The sequence below is a fragment of the Conger conger genome, chromosome 11, assembly GCF_963514075.1.
Source record: "Conger conger chromosome 11, fConCon1.1, whole genome shotgun sequence".
Lineage (NCBI taxonomy): Eukaryota > Metazoa > Chordata > Actinopteri > Anguilliformes > Congridae > Conger > Conger conger.
Window position 1 is genome coordinate 48,038,812 of NC_083770.1, and position 15,062 is coordinate 48,053,873.

At 44.4% G+C, this 15,062-nt stretch overlaps 1 protein-coding gene across 1 annotated transcript; it reads right to left on the reverse strand.

Annotated features, from left to right (window-relative positions):
- Positions 1–936: 936 nt before the first annotated feature.
- Positions 937–14,428, reverse strand: LOC133139896 (D-amino-acid oxidase-like). Its single transcript, XM_061259360.1, has 11 exons — positions 14,293–14,428; positions 8,674–8,877; positions 8,056–8,170; positions 7,042–7,118; positions 6,792–6,857; positions 6,164–6,218; positions 5,380–5,484; positions 5,179–5,261; positions 4,044–4,161; positions 2,191–2,289; positions 937–1,667 (listed from the first exon to the last, which is right to left on the reverse strand). The coding sequence occupies exons 2-11, from the start codon at positions 8,865–8,867 to the stop codon at positions 1,542–1,544; spliced, it is 1,038 nt and encodes a 345-aa protein (XP_061115344.1). The 5' UTR covers positions 8,868–8,877; positions 14,293–14,428; the 3' UTR covers positions 937–1,541.
- Between the last annotated feature and the right edge of the window lie 634 nt (positions 14,429–15,062).

Genomic DNA, 15,062 nt, shown 5'->3' on the forward strand with positions numbered 1-15,062 from the left:
ATTATTAGCAGATGAAACCACCAAGTACAGATGATTATCTGCCAAGGTAGTTCTGCGTCTTGCGAGTTCCAGTCTTGCTTAAAATGAATAAAGTAGGTTTAGTTGAGCCCAGAGACAAGCCGGGTGCCACTGAGCCCGATGGCTACAAGCATACAACGCCGAAAGGGAGACGCCATTTTGTGCTAACTTGCGTTGTTCCATGAACCGATGACCGGCACGACATCAATATGCGGCTCTGTGCGGCCGCCGTTGGGAATCCACCGAGTAATTAACAGCCGTCACGCTCGGATGACAGCGATTGTGCGTGTCTGTGTGAAACGTAGCACCGAGAGTCTCTTTACGAGACCACAGAGGACAACCGCAGCCAAAAACAGCCCGAGACTCCGTCCCGAAGATAGTTTTGAAACGAGCCGATTGTATTCCACCTGATCGTATTGCTCTCCTAGGAGGCCCCTGAGGCTTGTGTCTCAGACCTGTACAGTAGGCCCGCTAGAGGTAAACAGTCATTTCTAGCCACACACCGCTAGTCAGGGCACTTTACACACCAGTAAACTTCACGTCATGCTGTCCTGAACACATTGGAGCCGGGCCTGAAGACCGCGCACACCACACCAGTTGGGACTGGTTTTCCTTCATGCACAGATGCCATTTTTTGTTTTGTTTTGAGAAATACCACTATCCGGGGTGTTTGGTTGTTGTCTTTGTTTTTCTTTCTTCCAGGAGGGCTTTTGTCCCCTTCCCGAGTACTGAGTCAAAAATGGTGATGTGGAAACCCCTGCACTTGTTGTACAAGCCGTCTCCTACATGCCTGCCTTTGCAATTTAGTGCCGCATTAAGTGTCTGTACACAGATTCTTGCCAATGCACTTGATGTAAATGTGTATGATACAACAAATTATGTTAAAAAAAAATTAAAGAATCAACATTGGACTGGGAAGGCAGATAGTATTTATTGCTCTGTAAGGCTTTTGTGTATTATTCATTTCTGTCTATATACATTTTTACACATAGCTTCTAGTAAAATACTATTTCGTGTAATTACATTTACATTATAAAATTTCAGTTTTTCTTGCAAGATTTCGACCACAAATGGTCGTAGTCAGGTTGTGACTGGAAAGTACGATTGATGTGCAGGTGAGTCCCTTTACTACATTACAATATTACAATCACTTAGCAGATACTCTTTTGCAGAGGGCCTTAACATAAGTGTTAGTGTCCAGAATACTCAAATGCTACATCACCAAATTTATAATCAACAATCAAGTGCAATGTAAACCTAAGGAGCAGCAATTTGCATTACCCCATTCACAGCTTCAGCTCACGGTGATCAGGTCCCGTTTGGGCCCGTTTGGGAGGATCTTGATTTGTTCCCCGTATTTCAGTGGGTTTTCCAACTGCAATCGCCATTACTGTAATATTTCCTTGAACACGGGGGGGGGGGGGGTTGGAAAGGCTCACCGCAGTAGTACATACACACTGCATTGTGGGCCGGGTCCTCCAGGGGGTCGGGGTGGAGATTGGGAGGAGCGATCGGTCCCGCCGTCACAGACGGGACGGCACTGTCCAGCCCCGCTTCTCCAGGATCTCTCCGAAGAGCCGGGCGGCCTCCGTGGCGCACCCCCTGTGGATGGTCAGGCCGAAGCCCCCGTGCCCATAGTTGTGGATAACCTGGGATGGAAGTGACATCGGCATGAGGAAGTGACATCAGCATGAGGAAGTGGCATCGGCATGAGGAAGTGGCATCGGCATGAGGAAGTGGCATCAGCATGAGGAAGTGGCATCGGCATGAGGAAGTGACATCAGCATGAGGAAGTGGCATCGGCATGAGGGCGGCCTGTAGCGTAGTGGTTAAGGTGCATGACTGGGACCCGCAAGGTCGGTGGTTCGATCCCCGGTGTAGCCACAATAAGATCCGCACAGCCGTTGGGACCTTGAGCAAGGCCCTTAACCCCGCATTGCTCCAGGGGAGGATTGTCTCCTGCTTAGTCTTATCAACTGTACGTCGCTCTGGATAAGAGCGTCGGCCAAGGGCGGATCATATTGTGGCTACGCCAGGATTAGAACCACCGACCTTGCGGGTCCCAGTCATTTACCTTAACCACTGCGCTACAGTTGCTGGCGCCCTTTTTGAAAATGTGCAGCGTACAAATATTCATATTCATATTGATATTCATGCCGATTTGGCGCTCACCTCACAGGTGGATTGTCCGAACTCCAACGTTTCCCTCTCCAGACGCACTTTACTGCGAACAGGCCTCAGCCCCGACCAGTCCTCCACTATCCTGGCGTGCTGTGGGACGGATGAAGAGCCTGACCATCACGCCCAAAAACAAAACCCCCCAGACCAGGGGGCTCCCATCCTCAGCCCCTGGGCACCCAATGTGTACCCCAGCCTTTTGTTCCAACCACAATTTTAACGCTTCAATTGCTATGAGCTGTCAATTACTCTCTTTATTCAACATGGTTGATGCCTCTCAAAGGTTCACCCCATTAAGTCACCCACACCATGTCAGAAATGGGCACTTGCCCATATGGTTTTGAAACAGCTGGTAGCTGGTTGACCAGTTACACCAGCACCATAATCACCATGGTTTGTCCAGCTCAAGCTATGTTTTGAAACAGCTGGTAGCTGGTATTTCAAGCTAATCATTGCTGGATTTTACACCAGGGCGTACACCATGAAGAGTAAATGTTTAATATTCAGAACTGTATTCCGGTACTTCAGCCAAACTAGCAAAGAGACAAGCAAAATCGCTTTAATCATCCCTTCTCAGCCAGCTAAGTAGCCAGTCTTTGCGTTTGTTTAAAGTGTTCCCTGTCATTACAGTTACGGCAACTAATACAATCCTGAAGGAACAATTTTTCATGGTGGAGCCTGATAACCAATAAAAATCATAATCTATTGTTTTAAATTATTGTCTAAGATTACCATTACTTGATAGTTTAGTTTACAAGTTTATTACTATAGGGCCAGCGCACATTAATCAGCATTACTGTAACTATGCTGGTATTAGCCACCTGGCTAGCTTTCAACCACTGTCCCTTGGATAATAAAACCGCCTTGTTTACAGAACTGCTGTATAAACGCAATATCACACTGAAGGTCGCAAGTATCAGCAGGACTGTGCTTATCTCCAGCACTCTGCCTCGTGCCAACGACCGAATCCAAGCCCTGCTGACACAGGCTACGCAATATAACGGCACTCCTCCTGTGTGACATTGCTTAAATCGACTGCTTTTAAAGGACAGAATAGGTGCTGAGTAGTGGTGAATACCCGCACAGCCTGTAGCTCTCCAAGGGCAAAAGTGAATATGACCAATTTAATTGCTCTCTTACTGGGCTCAACACGACTGCCCAAGGGAAAAGCTTTAGAATCCATACAGGAGACCAAATATGCCTTGGAAACCTGCTTTTTTCATCATTCAATGTTTAAAGGTACAATAGGTAATTTCCGACTTCTAACAGTCAAGAGAGGAATAGCAGCAACAAACACCTTGGAACCACAACACTGTTTATCCCTCCCCCTTCTCTGTAAACGCGAGGACATTGAAACGCCATTGGCTGTGGCAATTAGAACCAATTTTCAGTGCCGGCCCGTCAATTGCATCTTTTGAAACCCGAATTTAAGGACTATGAACACAGGCAGAGGGTGGGTCAACATGCCAGTGAGCCTTTTTCAATGATAGGAAGGGATTTATAATGGTCTTGTAACAATGTTTTAACACAAAAATCTTACCTATTGTACCTTTAACTCTGAAAGAAAACTAACTCTTTTCCATATCAAAGCAATGCAACCCAGATTCCTACCTCTGTACCTGACTTTTTCACAACAGTTTCAGAAAAGTACAGAGTACTAGCCCTGTGTATAGGGAAACCATTGCACAGATTTTCTACACCTTCACTAATCACCAGGAACTGAATACTGCATTGCCAAGATGTGGTCAAGTGGACCAGTTCAGCCTAATTTATCCAATTAATTTTGATAAAATAAAACTAGCAAAAACACTTTGTGGCACCCGTGTGTTCGTTTCTACGCTTCTAACCTTGAGACTGGGCTCGAGACTGCAAGCTCCTTCCCAAATTTTATTGTGGTCTGTTGAGTTGTTCATTTCACTCCAGTTCCCCACCTGAAATATTCCACCGACTGTGACCAAACGACTCCTGAAACAGAGCAAGTAAAGACATCCATCCATTATCTGAACCCGCTTATCCTGAATAGGGTCGCAGGGGGCTGGAGCCTATCCCAGCATACATTGGGCGAAAGGCAGGAATACACCCTGGACGGGTCGCCAGTCCATCGCAGGGCACACACACCATTCACTCACACACTCATACCTACGGGCAATTTAGACTCTCCAATCAGCCTAACCTGCATGTCTTTGGACTGTGGGAGGAAACCGGAGTACCCGGAGAGGGCCCCGGCCGACGGGGATTCGAACCCAGGACCTGTGAGGCGGCAGTGCTACCCACTGCACCATCCGTGCCGCCGCAAGTAAAAACAGTAAAAAATAATTCATGAAATGGACAGTTGAGTGGACATTACCTCGCGGTGAGCAACTTTGTCCCCCGTGTATGTTACCTCACAGTGAGCAGTGAGTGTCCCCCTTTCTAACAACTATCCCTTGGGCAAATGAATGAAGGAAAGAAATAAATACAATTACGTTAGTCTACAATACAGGGGGCGAAGGGTGACCACTGTCTGTTTATGTTAATGGGTGAGGAGGGACGTAATGTGAGCGGCACGGATGGTGCAGTGGGTAGCACTGCCGCCTCACAGCAAGGAGGTCCTGGGTTCGAATCCCTGTCGGCCGGGGCCTCTCTGTGCGGAGTTTGCATGTTCTCCCCGTGTCTGCGTGGGTTTCCTCCGGGTACTCCGGTTTCCTCCCACAGTCCAAAGACATGCAGGTTAGGCTGATTGGAGAGTCAAAATTGCCCATAGGTGTGAATGGTGTGCGTGAATGGTGTGCGTGAATGGTGTGTGTGCCCTGCGATGGACTGGCGACCTGTCCAGGGTGTATTCCTGCCTTTCGCCCAATGTATGCTGGGATAGGCTCCAGCCCCCCGCGACCCTGTTCAGGATAAGCGGGTTAGGATAATGAATGGATGGATGGATGGGACGTAATGTTAGCCCAACACTATCTTAGCTGCAGTAAGCCCAGCAAGAGAATGGCGTCTTACCCGGGTATGATGTAAGGTGAGTTGTAGATCCCGGTTTTGAAATTGTGTGTGAGTACGAAATGCTTCAGCCACGGGGCGTCCACCTGGTCGCACCCACAGGAGAGAAAACAGGTGTGAGCGGATGGGGAAGTTGGTACACTTCACCTGTATAGACGGAGAGCTGAAGAGGATCTTAACCCGTCCCACCGAGCCCCCCCCCACCTTTATGATCTGCCCTCGGCCCGGTTTGAGGTCCGAGTCGGGCTGCAGCTCCCCCGATCGCACCCCCGTGCAGTTGATGATGACGTCCGGTCCAGATTCAAACAGCTGTACACCAATGAGAGGGGTGAGGAGACGCGGCAAAGGAGGCCAGAGAAGGTGGCAAAGACAAACACAGGCCATGCACTCGGGAGAGACGGTAGATCAGCCAACTCTGGCATCGTCTGCTTGCTGTAAGTTAGGAATCAAGTTAGAAACAATGTAGAGCACTCGTGTGATTGCGATTCTGTAGATCCCTTCACCTCAGCTTCGACAGAAGCTAGCCGGCAGCCATACCAACATGCACTCAGCCCCATGCCGAATAGCTGAAGCTATGCAAGTGTGGGCTTGGTTAGTAATTGGAGGAGAGACCTCCGGGGAATACTAAAAAGCCCCAGTGCAGTAATGGGGACACTGTTGGAAACTCCGTCTCTCAGATGAGACATTAAACCGAAGTCGTGACTCACTGTTCAGATACAAGAGTAGGGGGTTCCCCAGTCTACTGGCTAAACTCACTCAACCTGCCACCAAATTCATCCCCTGATTTCATTGCCCTCTCCACCTCAGCTGATGGTGTGGTGAGCATTCTGGCACAAAATGGCTGCTGTTGCATCACCCAGGTGCGGCTGCACTTGGTTGGTTGGTTGAGGTGAATTTCCCACTCATCGCTGGAAAAGCGCTTTGAACCACCGAATGGTGAGAAAAAAAAACGCGATAAAAAAGGAATTATTAAACAGAAGGCCCTCACCTCTCTGAAAGACTCAACCTTCCTTTGATAGAACTTCACACCTCTCTCCTTTAACCTGCAAAAGACACAAAGCTGTTATTTGTGGCTGTTAAGATTAGATTTTATAATATGCTATAGCATGTGTTAAGATATGGGAACACAGTGTGGCTTATCACGTTATCCTTCAGAGATCAGCGCTGATAGCACTATTGAAGCTTAATGAAGGGCAAAGTGCATCAATGGATAAATATTTAATCGAACAGCAAGTAGGCCGATATATGCATATAAGGGAATGCAGAACTACAGAATGCCAAGGAGACCTTTTAAAAAAAAAAAAGATCATACTCCATGAGCATGTACGACCAAAATATTCCACCTCACATATTATGGGACTTACTGCATATTATCTCCCATTTTGTAAGTTTACCAATGAAATTTGAATGACATTTAGGTTCAAGGTCGAAGGTCACAGTTCACCACTCTCAACGTATGTGTGTAACCTCACGCAGCTGTTCGCATAGCAGCAAAAGCAGTTTTATCTCATTCTATTTTCGCGAACAGCACGGAACTGCAGCTGAGAAACGTTTCAAAAAAAAGTTTCACATCAAGGTTAATGGTTTATGGACTAACTGATAAGTATATCACCTACCAATCCATGAGCCAGGGGAGGTAGGTCTTTCCCTCAACCATAATTGCAGTGTTGAACCATCCATAGCTGAAAACAGTCGAAACAGTGGGGAAGAATGCAGAGCTAAGTTGCATAGCACAATAGAAAGAACATCTATAACGTACATACAGATGAACCTATTGCCACAGGAACGGGTGCAAATCTATGCAAATAACTACTAACAGCTAGCAAGGAGCTTGCAGCAGAATTATGCGCTTTTCATATGGAGTACCTGTATCCTGGAAACAACTCCAGTTCAGGTTGGGTCAGTTGCCTGAATCCCAACACGCTGTCCTTAAATGAAGGATCCTATGTAGAAACAAAAAAATTGTTTTTGTTAATCTTATTATTTTAAAAATCACCAATCACACTGTCTTAAACGGGCCCCTAAAAATAAAATATATTTCCACTTACCCCAAACGCTATCTATCCATCCACATAGTTTTGCTGAGATCTAGATATACTTTGCAGCCCACCATGATTGTCACACAACCTGGAACCAATGTTTACAGTGCTCAAAACACCAGCAATTTACGTTAAAGAAAGTATTATTTCCAAATATAATAACACGGGTACTCGTAAACATCAACAGACCTTATTGTGCACAGTTTCATTGAAAACAACTTTCACCAAACGTGTATATCCGCTCAAAGTCTCGACCAAAGCATTCCAGTATTCTGGGCTGCAGGGTCAAAATTGTTTAAAAACAACGGTCCACTTTGGCAGAAAGTAGCTTTCGACAAAACGTTGCACAGGAAGTTGATGTTCCTGAGTAACCGTGTGATATTTGGAAAGAGACGAAGCTTTAAGCACCACATATTTTGGCGCCGTAGATGTTTGGGGCATCAGGGGGAGCTTCTATGGATGCCTCTAGGACCCACCAGATCAGTTTGGGACAGATAGATATCACTCTTGAGTCAGTGGAAATATAGTATATAGTATAGTATATAGTATATAGTAATATATATATTTTTGGGTGAAGGGCCCCTTTAATTATCTGAACGCGATGATGGGTGGATGAACAATGTTATCTACTTTATTTTCCGTAGTTGTAGTCTGACTCATTAAGAGCTGTAAGAACACTCGCGCTGGTGAACCTGGTGAGACAGCAGGCAACAGCAACAGCCGTTTCCGCCTCGAACGACCGCAACACCTGACAGATCCAGGGAATCTGTAACAGGTATTTAAGCATCTTCCTGAACAGGAATAGTGAGTTGGCACAGAACACCGACAAGGAGATACTTACTGGGGCTGGTTCGTCACACACGTTGTAGCCTGACTGGAGGAAAATTCCCATTTTAACACAGTCGGGAGACGAGAGGAAGCTCTGCAGGTACTGAAATGTGTCCTTATTCCATTTACTTGAACAACAGAGATAAAAAGAAAGAAAGTCCAGGTGGACAGAGATGGATTGCCATGTTTGGTGACTACTAAAATTTCTTGCAGGAAGTACTTTAGGTAGTTGCACTTCATTAGTTCATTCAGTACTACAATGTCTTGAACAACTTGGATTATAGGTTTCTACTTGCAGATATTGTTTGCGCCATCTCTAAGCAAGCTTTCAAAATGTAAGGCCCCATATAACAGCACTGTTTTAAATTGCAACTGTGTTAGATTTCAGTCATTTCATTTCACAGCCATTCCCTAAAATGCAACACAGAACAGTTTAATTTAAAGTTCTCATTGCTGTTTGAGTCCTCTGCTTACACATGTGTGCAGAATCACTGACAGTCCTCTGCTTACACATGTGTGCAGAATCACTGACAGTCCTCCGCTCACACATGTGTGCAGAATCACTGACAGTCCTCCGCTCACACAGCCGTGCGGAATCACCGACACGAGAAAGGAACGGAAAGAGGCTCACGTCTCCACGGCGTTCCCTTTGTCGTAGAGGTACGGCTGCCACAGCCCCGCCGCCCCGTCGCTGGTGGTGAGGGGCGTGAAGCGGTCGGCGTAGATTTCGATGGTCAGCGGCTTCACCAGGGAGTGGTACTGCTCGTAGATGCACTGGGCCGTGGAGAGCCCGATGACCCCGGCGCCGATGACTGCCACACGCATGTCTGGACGACTGACAAACAAACGCATTTCAGTGGGAAAGGTCAGACTTTCCATCTTCATTGGCATTCGAAAGGCAAGCAAGGGCGGCCTGTAGTGTAGTGGTTAAGGTACATGACTGGGACCCGCAAGGTCGGTGGTTCGATCCGCGGTGTAGCCACAATAAGATCCGCACAGCCGTTGGGCCCTTGAGCAGGGCCCTTAACCCTGCGTTGCTCCAGGGGAGGATTGTCTCCTGCTTAGTCTAATCAACTGTACGTTGCTCTGGATAAGAGCATCTGCCAAATGCCATTAATGTAATGTAATGTAATGAATGTAATTAGACCATCCACTGTTCATTCCTGACACTGTGCTACTGAAACAGCTCAAGCTAGGTTTTGAAACAGCTGGCAGCCGGTTGACCAGTTCAGACCAGCTCCATACTCAGCATGGTTTGACCCTTTTCAGTCCTTTTTGGAAATCTTTTTGGTTAGTAAAACTGTTGAAGCTTCCCGATTTAAGCATTTTCCCTGACAAAGAATGTCTGAACTAGATACAGTAGAGTTCCCCTATGGAGATAGAGAAGAGCCTTTTGGAACCCTTTGAGAGAAGGTACTTTTCACTAGGAGGTGGATTACCAAAGCAAGAGAGACTCGGATAAGCCCATTGTGTAGGTCGGGGCTACAGTAAAACCATCAATCATTCTTCCCAATAGGAAAGCCCCTACCTTCTTACAGGACACAATTCAATTATATAGGACATGCCATAACCCGGATTACTGTCTGTCATGGTGGAGCAGTCTTATCTTGTTTTCATTTGTCCATTCACCTTAACCTGACTTTGAGTACCTTATCTGACCTGTGTTCCTTGTATGCTCCAACAATCTTTGGAATGCACTTATATGCCTCTGATTGGACATTAAACCTTATTCCAGTTATGGAATTCATGAAGATCCACTGGCTACTTGCAGTAGTCAACACATTTTTTGATCAGTGTCACCTTTCATGTTTGTCACGTCATGTTTCATGTTTAGTTATTGTCTTAGTTACGTTATTGTCATGTCACGCATTATGTTAGTCTAGTCTCGCCATGTTTTAATGTTTTATTTCTTGTTACGTTTCATTGTCTTGTCATGTTATGTTTCATGTTTAGTTCTTGTTACCATTTATTTCTTAGTCTTGCCATGTCATGTTATATAGATTATTGTCATAATTTCGCAAACTTGTTATGTCATGATTTATGTTTGTTTCATGTTATGTGGTTCTGTTCATTGTTTAGCATACACTTTTTCATGTCTTTCTGCAAACCTTGCATTCCTGCTTTCTCTCTCTCCCTTTCTGTCACTCATTACATTACATTACATTATTGGCATTTGGCAGACGCTCTTATCCAGAGCGACGTACAACAAAGTGCATACCCATAACCAGGGATAAGTGCGCTGAAAGACCCTAGAGGTAAGTACACTCACACCCTAATTGTTTCAATTTCCCTTGTCCTGTTACTAATCTACTAACTTTAGATCAGGATTGGTTAATACTAACATTCCAACCATGTGTCATGTTACCTTACCTTTCTTGTGCATGTCATTTACTAATTTACTAACGCTAGGGCAGGATAGGTTTATTACTAAAGATTAGTAATTACCTTGTTAACTTGTCAATCCTCCACACCTGATTTCCATTCTCATGCTGCTCTCAAGCTAATTGTCTTCACCTGTCTACACCTGCATATAAGCTCAGTTTCATGTCTTTGCAAAATAGTTGCCCCCCGTCTGTCAGTGCACTTTTGAGCGTTTTTGTCAAGCCATTGTCTACCTGTTACGATCCATGCCTGTTTATTGGCCAAAGATTATTGACTTCTGTTTTGTTGACCATTGCCTGCCTGTACCAAGACTTTGCCTGCTGTCTTTGTGCTTTTGCCCCACGGAGCAGACTTCGGTCTTGACTCTTGCGCCGTCATCGACCCTGAGCCTGCCTACCATCCGCCTGTACTTCTGCCCCGCTGACAGCTTTCCTGGCTACCGGACTTTTTTTGCATGGTGTACCAATTACAAGACTGCCTTCTCCTTCGGTACTGTACTTTGGTTTTGGCTGGTTTTTTACGTGTTTGAACATTGCCTGTTTTTTGACTACTGGACATACCCTGGATAAAGCCCTGACGGGACTTTATTTTGCATTTTGGGTCCAACCCCCCACGCACCCGTCTCAATCAGGTTAGACCTGTACCGATCCTGGGGACCAACCTAAAGCGACAGTTCACCCGAAATTGCCGGCTGGTGGTAAACACGAGCCTCTAGGTAGACGGTTGCAAATATTTCCAATGTGTGACTAATATATTCACGTTAAGTAAGTCTACTTCAACAACCTAAACATAGCATATAAAAACTTGCGTTTATATGTTTTTCATTTTGGTAAACCGATGTAAAGAAATAACCCAGAAGCATATTGTGATGTAACATGCTGGTACCCTGGTCCCCAAGAGAACCGAAGCAGGGATGCCAACTCGCGCTTTGGAGTGAGACGCACGCTTTCACGCTACCCAAACACATCTCACGCCAATTCAAAACCTTAACTAAGAGAGCATAGATTGTGCAAAAGGGCTTCAAATCCGCTCCATGATGAAAATAAATAAAACGCCAATCATTTTGGTTTTCAGAAAAATATTGATTACTTAGTGTTATGTTCCTGTGTTCTGTTATGTTCCTGTGTTCTGTGTATTAGTTTATCATTGTTTATTATCATTATTCTTGTAATTTATTATTTTTCATATTCATGTCTGGTGTTCTGTTTATATTCATTAGTCTTTGCACTCGTCTGCACTTTTCTAGCCCAGTCACTCCCTTGTCTGCGTGCCCCACTATTCGGGTGTTTACGGTAGTTAATAGTTCAATCTTCTTTCCAATCTTGCATTCCTTACTTCCTGCTTTCTCTCCATTTCATGTTTGTACATAGCACTAATATACTAATCCCAACTAACATAGGATTTGTACAGTACTCATACTAACACACTATGTTTGACAAACTAACATTCACTAGTTTTGGGTATTTGTAATTTAAATCACTTAACTAACTTCCTAATGCATCTCCAGTTTCAATTCTGTTCTGTAACTCTGCCTCCCTATTCTATCACTGATTACTTCACTGAGCAAGTATTCACACCTGTCTCTCCGTATCTGCATCTCCTGATTCTCTGCAATTGTCTACTCTCTAGCCGGGAGCCGTTTGTATTGCATGTGTGTCTTTGTGTGACTCAGAACTTAATCTCAATCTCCACATTACAAAAGTAATCCAGACTTGTTTTTACCATTTAAATATCTCAAAAATCAGATGCATGTTATCATTACAGGATACAGAAAAAAAATCATTCATGCTTTTGTTTCTTCACGTCTGGACTATTGTAACTCCAGATGTACATCTCTAAGTCATAAATCCATGTCCCATCTCCAGGTGGTGCAGAATGCAGCAGCCAGACTTTTGACTAGGACAAATAGAAGGGCCTATATTACCCCAGTTCTAGCAATGTTACACTGGCTTCCTATTGAATTTAGAGTCAATTTTAAAATTTAATTTATTACTTTTAAAGCACTGGCTGGCATTGTTCTGGAATATATCATTGACCTTTTAACATCATATCAAACTTCTCACACAATCCGATCATCTTCCTTGGCATTACTGGCTGTTCCAAAGTCCAGGCTGAAAACAAAGGGTGATCGTGCTTTCTCGGTCGTAGCGCCCAGACTTTGGAACAGCCTTCCTTTGGATATCAGAAAAGCTTCCTCCGTGTCCACTTTTAAGTCCCAGCTCAAGACTCACTTTTATAAAATGGCTTTTAATATTTAATGTTTGATGTTTTGTGTATTTTTATCTCTTTTTATATTTTATTGTTGCTGTCTTGTCTTATTCTTGTTTTCTTTTTGTGTGCTGCTTGTGAAGCACCTTGTGCTTGAAAGGTGCTGATATAAATAAAATGGACTTACTTTGTGAATCCAGTCCGTGTTTTCGTTTCCCCCTCGTTATTGCCCTATTACCCTTTCATGTGTCTCACCTGATGTTCATTTGTTAGACCACCCTCACTCCCATGCCCCGCCTAGTTTGTCTCATTCCCCTGTGTATTTATACCTGTCCTTTTCAGTTGCACGCTGCTAGTTCGTCTTGTCCTGTCTTTTGAGTCCCACGCCCTGTATCCCTTCCCCCGGTTCTAGCCTCCTTGTTCCCGAGTCCTTGCCCTTGGTTTTTTTCAGTATTTCCGGTTTTGACACCTGCCTGCTTCCCTGGACTCTTCTTTGCTTGTTGGATATTTGTACCTCTGCCTATTTGGACTGACCCCCTGATTTTTGACCCTGGCCTGTTTTTTGACTCTGCTCTGTCTGCCCCTTTTGAAATTAAACCTGCCATTTTTCTGCGCCACTGTCTGCTTTTGGTTCCTCTGTTCCCCCCGGCATAACACTTAGCCTAATACAAAACATTGAAACATGAGAGTAAATTAATTGAAATAAAGTCATTTCAACCCATAGGTTTCCTATATGTTTGAACATAACGTCTAGATTAGTATCTGTGTTGTTTACCAAATAGTCTTGCTTCTTCATTTTAATCAAGGTTAATAATAATTCTGGAGCCCACTGTAGTTGTGGTGCATGCGCCATGCCATAAAAATCTCACTCCAACCAGTTGATCAAAGTTGGCAACCCTGCAGATGAATGCGCTTTTTTTGTTTGACGCCATACCATGAATAGCAATTACGCAGGAATTCAGAAGAACCCGAACTGTAGGCTAGGCTATAAGCAAAAGTGTGTCAGCAGCGTTGTTCAAAATTATTTTCGCTTGGTATGAACCTAACAGCGCAAAAGGCCTACATAAAAACAACCCAAATGACTGCTTTTGAAGGTACAAAAATGTAACGCTACATTCAATTTCGGGAAAAAATTAGAACATAAACCACAAAATACAAGTTTCGCAAATCGTTTCAAGTTTTTGATTCAAGCACGGTTATTGATTTCACACGCAAGCACACACACACCACACACCACGTCGAACTGGCTTAGCCAAACTACTGCACGTTTTGACAGCTCGCTGAACACACATTCAAGTTGAAAAATCAAAAAGCACATTGCGCGGTCAGTTAACTCGCGCAGATTTATCGTCTTCTGCTGCAACCAACTGTAGCGGACATTAGCCCCATTTACGGGCAGGTCGTGTTGCGTTTCTGTTGTCAATGCTGCCGCGTGAATCTGAATAAAATTAAACTTTTGTGAGCCTAAACACTTTTTCGTTTTTGAACTGACAAACGTTTTTCATTCTATTGAGATTCACGCTGCAGTGTTGACACAATGAATTTAACCGATTATGTAACCGAACATAGCGGTCTAAAACCAAAACGGGGTCAGAGTTCGGCTGAGACAAACAAGCAAATATGTATTATTAAAACAAGTCAAAAGTCATACGATCCGTACCTCTAAATTAGTCCCCGGAACGTTTCTGAACACGTAGCTGCACTTTCAAACGACGCCCAGAGTCACTCGCTGAGTTCAATGTGCACGTTCTGTCAGTTACGAGGGACTTCCCTTGTCCTCGAGTGCACTAGCTATAACTTCAGTAATATAGTGTAGCCAGATAGCTTCCGAGTATTGTGTAATAATTAGCTTACCGCAAGGTACTAATAGTACGAGTAGGGATGTATGTTTACTACGATCCAAGTAATAATTATCTTGTTTCAGAAAAACTTTCTTAAACAAGAGTGTTTCTTTTCGATTGCCAATTAGCCTTTAGCCGATTTAACTTCAGACTAATAAAGGCTACTAAAACAACACAATGTTACGCTGCATCATTTTCACATTTTCTGAACGGACAGCCTATGTTTCTGTCTTGACAGCGTTATTTATAACACATGACTGGGAAATGCGATACAGTGAGAAAAAAAGATGGAGATGGGCTTTCTAGCAAGACAACGACCCAAAGCACACCTCAAAATCCACACAAACGTGGTTCCGTGACAACAAAATCTATGTCCTGGACTGAACTGAAGAGGGCAGTTGAATTGTGCAAACACTACAATGTGAAGGATTCTGCAAGGATCTGCATTGAGGAATGGTCCAAAATCCCAAAAATGTGTTCCTTAACCTTGTCGAGCAGTATAGGAAAGGTCTCCATGCTGTTATCCTTGCCAGAGGTGGATGCGCCAAGTACTAAACCATGGGTGCCAAAAATGATGAATTTCTGGACT